The sequence below is a fragment of the Thalassophryne amazonica genome, chromosome 22 (assembly GCF_902500255.1).
Source record: "Thalassophryne amazonica chromosome 22, fThaAma1.1, whole genome shotgun sequence".
Taxonomy (NCBI): domain Eukaryota; kingdom Metazoa; phylum Chordata; class Actinopteri; order Batrachoidiformes; family Batrachoididae; genus Thalassophryne; species Thalassophryne amazonica.
Window position 1 is genome coordinate 28,448,938 of NC_047124.1, and position 6,299 is coordinate 28,455,236.

The 6,299-nt window shown below is 40.0% G+C and overlaps 1 protein-coding gene across 1 annotated transcript in view; it reads right to left on the reverse strand.

The window, feature by feature from the left end:
• dcp1b (decapping mRNA 1B) overlaps window positions 1–5,640 on the reverse strand; it is a 29,335-nt gene extending 23,695 nt beyond the window's left edge. The window contains exon 1 of the mRNA XM_034163904.1: window positions 5,370–5,640. Coding sequence (XP_034019795.1) covers window positions 5,370–5,522 — 153 coding nt within the window. The 5' untranslated portion in view covers window positions 5,523–5,640. The remainder of the gene's footprint in view (window positions 1–5,369) is intronic.
• Window positions 5,641–6,299: the final 659 nt, after the last annotated feature.

Here is a 6,299-nt window from a genome sequence, read left to right on the forward strand (position 1 = left end):
CAGGATGGTATCCTTTATCGACTGACAAAGTTTGATCTGGATCGGAACCAGATTACAGCTTTTGTGGCCATTTAAATGTAACATTGAAAAGCACATCTGGTGTGCATTTTGCATTATATCTCAATCAAAAGTGTCTCAATCACTCTTAAGAGGTTCAAACTGATCTGTATTGTGGGATTTGATTTTAACATTGAAAAGTCGTTTTGATCTATATTTTGTATTATATTTTAGTTTATGAAAAAGCCACTTCTAACAGGACTTTGACCTTAAAAATTTTTCCAAGGTAAAAATATGTGAAATTGGAAACTAGTGTTGGAGGAGGTTTGCGCTCTACGAGCACGGTGCTCTAGTTATTAACAAATATTTACAGTTTTAGCCATGTTTCTTCTTATTCCTTTAGATAAGTCACTGAATATGTCTTGGACTTCACATTAATCATTAAGAAATATAAACACGATGGTACTGTATTTTAAATCTGTGAGGAGTTGGCACTTGGCATTCTAAAAAAACTGAATGAGTGCCTGTCAAGAGAGAGAAGTGAGGGAAGCCATCAAGACACCCATGACAATTCTGAAGGGATTAGAGGCTCTTCTGTAGTTGTAATTGGACAAACTGTGCATAGTGCAACATTTGCCTGGTGGGCCACCAGTCACAACGTCATGGTGGAATGGAACAAAGTTTTTAACTAACAAAAAAAAAAGCAATAACCGATCTTTGCCTCCAAGCAAACTGTAGTTGAAATTTCAAATCTTCTTTTTAGGAAAAGCTTTCTTCTGTCCCTTGTCTGTAACACTCCATCATGAAGGTGTTTAACTGGTGATGCAACAGACATAACTGAGACTCTCACGCATGCAGAGACTCTCCAAACACAGTTACAGAATACTATGTTTCTTGGTAGGTTCCATCTCTGAGCCATGTTTCGTTGAATTCTGAGTTGGCTTGAATCACAGCCCGCCTGATCCTTAAAAAAAATTGGCTATTAAATTAATACTCAATGCAATGTTTTAGATTCAACACTCAGTACACTGTGCCGTAATGGAGTTAGGACTTTAGCACGTTGGGTTTTAGTGACCCTTCCAGGTCACTTTGACATCCAGGAGAACTCATGGACCAGTTTTCTTTACCACCTGCACCATAAATCCAAAGCAGTGCTTGTTCTTTCAATAAATGTGTGTAATCTGTACTATTGTGCTTTTGTCGTTTCAGTCCAATATATATAAACATCTGAGTCTGCCTCAGTCAAATGAAAAAGACTCAAATTTCATCTGAGGATCAGTTTTTGTGAGATATGTTTGCACAATATGACTGCCTGTAGCTACAGTATGTTGGTAGAACAAGTTATTCACCACCAGGTTCAGTACCTGACTGCTTCTTTTATCAGAGTGTGACATGCTGAAAAACAATGTTACGTTATTACATTCATTTAAGATGATATAACTCAAATTATGTATTTTAAGTACATAAATGGAAAAAAGGCATTCAATTGCATCATTAGTTCTGCTAACTTATTGTGTTCACATTGAAGGTAAACAGTGACTTAGAAAAGAGAAACGAGACCAAACCAAAAGAAATAACTGGAATTGGTTACACTCAGAAGAATTAAATTGATCTAACAACTTGTCATAAATACTACTTGTTAAGTTCATTTGGATCAACCTAATTCATGTGAGTATTATCAATTTGAAGAACTTTAAGTTGGTCCAACAGCTGTCTTTTTTCAGTGTTACTTTGTTAAAAGAAAACTGGCTTCACAAGTGATTATTTGTTTTAAATAATAATAATACAATAACATGCTTTTGGAGGGCGATATGCATTTTCTGAGTCCCTCCGTTCACACCCAGTCGCCCCAAATGACAGATATTCGCCCTCGTCTAACTCGGGCGAATATCTGTCATTTGGGGCGACACACTTCTCGCCTTTTCATCTTTTCCTCTGCGGACATTTTTTTTTTTCCCCTCTGCGGACAGTCCTTGGGCTGCGCACTTACAGCGGGCGGGTATAGCCAGGTAGCATTGACGTAAATCTACGATACCGGCCTAGCAACGCCCCGGTAAAGTGATAATAATCATATTTAATTTATCCACTTACTCTTGTCCTCTGAAAATGGAGTGACTGTGCATATGACTGTAATTCTTAAATGGATTATACAATAAAAAAAAACAAACCAACCTTGAATTAAAGCTGACCATTTACATGACATGCACATTTCATTCAACTCCACTGTGGTGGTGCATATGTAACAGTGGTCAACCTGTCTAAAACCAGGTTTTAGCTAGTTTATCCATCTAAAACTGGTGAATATTCCTATGAATATTCATATGACAAATATTTAGATGTCATATACCTCTGTGTACATTTGATGTAATACATGTACATGTTGTCTGATAACTGTAGAGTAGTTTACAGGCTATTTATAATGTGGTAAAAATTTAGATAATATGACAAAAACATTAGGTCCGCGGCAAAGTATAGAGAATTTGGATTTGTGGAGAGGGGTGAAATTGGCACAATATTAATAACATGCAAGTTGATACACTTGTATTAGAATGGTTTTACTAACATTCTGATGGGTGCTGAGCCAAAAAGGTGACTCTCTCGATCAACTGGTCAATCTTTGTTCTGACTCTCACCTATGGTCATTAGGGTTGGGTCATGACCAAAAGAACTAGAATGCAGGTACAAGCAGCTGAAATGGGCTTCCTCAGGAGGGTGACTGGTGTCTCCCTTAGACATAAGATGAGAAGCTCGGTCATCCGAAGGAGCTCAGAATAGAGCCACTTCGCCTTCGCATTGAAATTAACCAGCTGAGGTGGTTTCGGCATCTGGTAGGATGCCTCCTGGGGCGCCTCCTTAGGGAGGAGTTCCAGGTATGTGCAGAAGGGAGGAGACCCCAGGGAAGTGACGAGATCACATCTTCACACTGGTCTGGGAACACCTCGGTATCCCCCATCAGAGGTGGTTAATGTGGCCCGGGAAAGGGAAGTTTGGGGTCCCTTGCTGGAGGTGTTTCCACTGCAACCTGATCCCAGATAAGTGGTATAAGATGAGTGAGTGATGACTGTAGAAGCATCTCTGGAAACAAAGACTCCGATCAGACTGGGGTTGACAGTTTGGCTTGAGTTGGATTCAATCCGGACTGGTTTTTAGCTGGACAGCATTCAGATCTGCTTTGAACTCCAGCTCATCGTACACATGCATCCAAACTCAAATAGTTTTCAAGCAGAATTCAAGCAGTGTGTGTGTGTGTGTCTGGACTTACGCTGTGTTAACTCCTTTCTGTAATATCATGCAAGTGTTCAGGTTTACCTGTTTGAAGCCAGGAGAAGCTCTGCAATTAAATAATCCATCTCTCGCTGTTCATTTGTCCTCCTTGTCAAAGACAAAACACAGTCAGCCGCCACCTCCGGCTGTGACCACAACAGCCGCACGCCACGATGATACTTGCTCTCAAAAATTAAAAATTTTCAACTCTGATTGCTTACCGAGGTGACAAAGACAAACTGGACGCTGTTTATATTTAACAAGGAGGAACAATAGACAACGAGGCATTGATTATTTTAGCTGCTTAACGTGAATAACTGTGATTATTACAGAAAGTTAACTTTTTAAGCTGCCAACAGATCCGGGGTTTCTGGTTTTAATAAAATGCTGCGCAAAAGACTACAATTCTGTATCTTTCAATTAAAATATTGTCCGTGTCATTATCATTGAAAAATTATGGTGCCTCCTGTTATCACCTGCAGTCTGTCACCGCAGATGACAGAAATTCTGCGGTAACAATTGCTGTGGCAGTTTCCATGATGCTGATATCTGAAAGAGAGCTTTACTGAGCATTTTAATCAATCAATCAATCAATTTTTTTTATATAGCGCCAAATCACAACAAACAGTTGCCCCAAGAGAAGACACTGTGGGTGCACGAATGTAGTGAATACGTTTGATGTCATGATGCCAGAGCTACTCAGATTCTAGCCACATTTCCGTTCAGACCTCCGTGAATCTTGCTCAAATCTCACTCAACTCACCTCTCAGAGGTGACAGAAAACAATCCATCTTAAATCTGATTTGCACCGTTCAGATTCAGGAAAAAAAAGCTATCTGGCTTGAGCTGGCCAACATCAGTCTGAACGGGGTCAAAGAGAAATATTTTTGCCACTTCTTTTTAAGTAGGTGTGAAAAACGTATATGCAAGAATTTGGACAATCTGATAAACTTTTCCATAATTATATTTTGTCACACTGTGTTTTTGCCACATACATATGGGCCAAACTATGTTACCACATTTATCACAAATTTTGTTATGATATATGTTTTTATGCAGTTATTTTACTTTTAGACAAATTTCAAAAATATGTTTTCCTACTTTAAAGATATTTTGTTTTTGCCAGCAAAAACTGTCTCAAACCCGTTTTCACCATGTAGCGAGATGAAGGCCTTGGGTCCTGATTAAAAAATTGTTCCCGCTAGCTTGGCTAATGGAGAATTCCCCTTTGGTTGACCTGGTAAAGGAATGGTCTTTACTGCGAGCCTTCCTGGTTCGATCCCACTGCCGTCCGGGCCACAAAGGTCCTACGGTCACAATCTGGTGTCACGAACAAGATGTGGGTAGTCACAGAACATGCTTAAATGCACCTGTGACTTCGAGACGAAGTCAAAATGGTGGGGAGATATGTAGCGGGATTAAGGTCCCGGGTCCTGATTGAAAAAATGTTCCCGCTAGCTTGGCTAATGGAGAATTCCCCTTTGGTTGACCTGGTAAAGGAATGGTCTTTAGCGTGAGCCTTCCTGGTTCGATCCCACTGCCATCCCGGCCACAAAGGTCCTACAAGTCACAATCAGGTTGGATTTGAAAGGTTTTAATCATCATGATACTTCTAAAATGTCCCAACCTCATTCTGAATATGTACTTATTTAACTGACTGACTGCCGATTTTCTGGACAGTGTTCTTGATCTGGCTGGTTGCCATACAGATAATGAATTTTCTCCTCTTTTTCTTTTTCTAGGGTAACACCTGTCTGCTTCACAGGCAGTGACAGCCAGGTCAAACTAATTCCAAATACGAATGACATACTTTGAAATCAACTTGTAATCTGCTGATTTGCAAATAATAGAACATGAAGGAAAACCTTCAATCAACAGGGAAAGTCTGCACTTTACTTTGAACCCCAACATGGAGCGGTAGAAAGTTAAAACAATATGAATCTTGACATTGTCCAAATATTTTGAACTTAAATATGGAATTTTTTTAGTGGATGGTATGGTATTATAAACAAAGGGGACAACACAGGATGACAGGTAACTAACTGTCTGACACGTCAGTGATAAAGCGCACCAGGAACTAAACTAACACAATGTAAGTTCAAACTCACCCACTCATGTGTCCTGTTGTTATAAGTATAGAGAGCGACTTGGCAAGCCACATCCACGATGTTATTGATGTATGGGTCCTGTCTCTGCAGAGCAGCTAAACTGATATCCAGTCCTTTGGCAGTCAGGCAACTGCTGTTAGCTCCAGCACTCATTGTTTCCTACGGAGGAGTTAGCTTAAGACGCTAACCATTCAGAAACACGCGATAAAAAGCCACCCCGATACAAGCGTAAAGAAGAAAAGAAAACCTCTCACTGCATGGTTGCCTTTCCAGAAAAGGAACCGGGCAAAATAATTTTTCCCCCGAGTTATCAAGCTTTAAGTGTCATGAGTGTCTGGTTTCAACGAGGGAGGAAAAAAAGGCAGATATTTTCTCGCCGGCTGCGGGAGGGCTCGCAGCCCGCGGAGGAGGTGTGATCTAAAGCGGTTTGTTTGGTTCATCACCCAGGGAACAGTGTCAAACTAACACCATCTTACAGCCAACAAGCAGCATTTTGTTCAAAAACTGTTTCGTCGTCGTTAACAGGCTTAAGTTCAAAATGCTTATCAAGTTTGTCTGTTTTCATCCATTGCGGTGTTTTTGCAGTAATTAAGACGGCGCCATTAAATATGTCAAACATACGTCACAATAGAGCCTTAAAAATGTAAAAAACGTGGTTTAGATACACAAACATGTCAAACACAATCACGGTTGGGCGAATAAGATAAGACATTATATTTCTCTGCCCAACGGTTGGGCGTATAGCCTTTGCCTAAAAAAATATGCATGCTTTAGGTTTTTTCCCATTTCAAAAAAGCCTAGTTTTAAACACCAATGGTCACACATTTTGCTATTACAGGTCACATGACATGCAGAAGGAGTCACTGACCTTCTAAAATGGACAGAGTGGTATGTATAGACGTAATAAGAGACGGTGAGCTTGTTAAATTA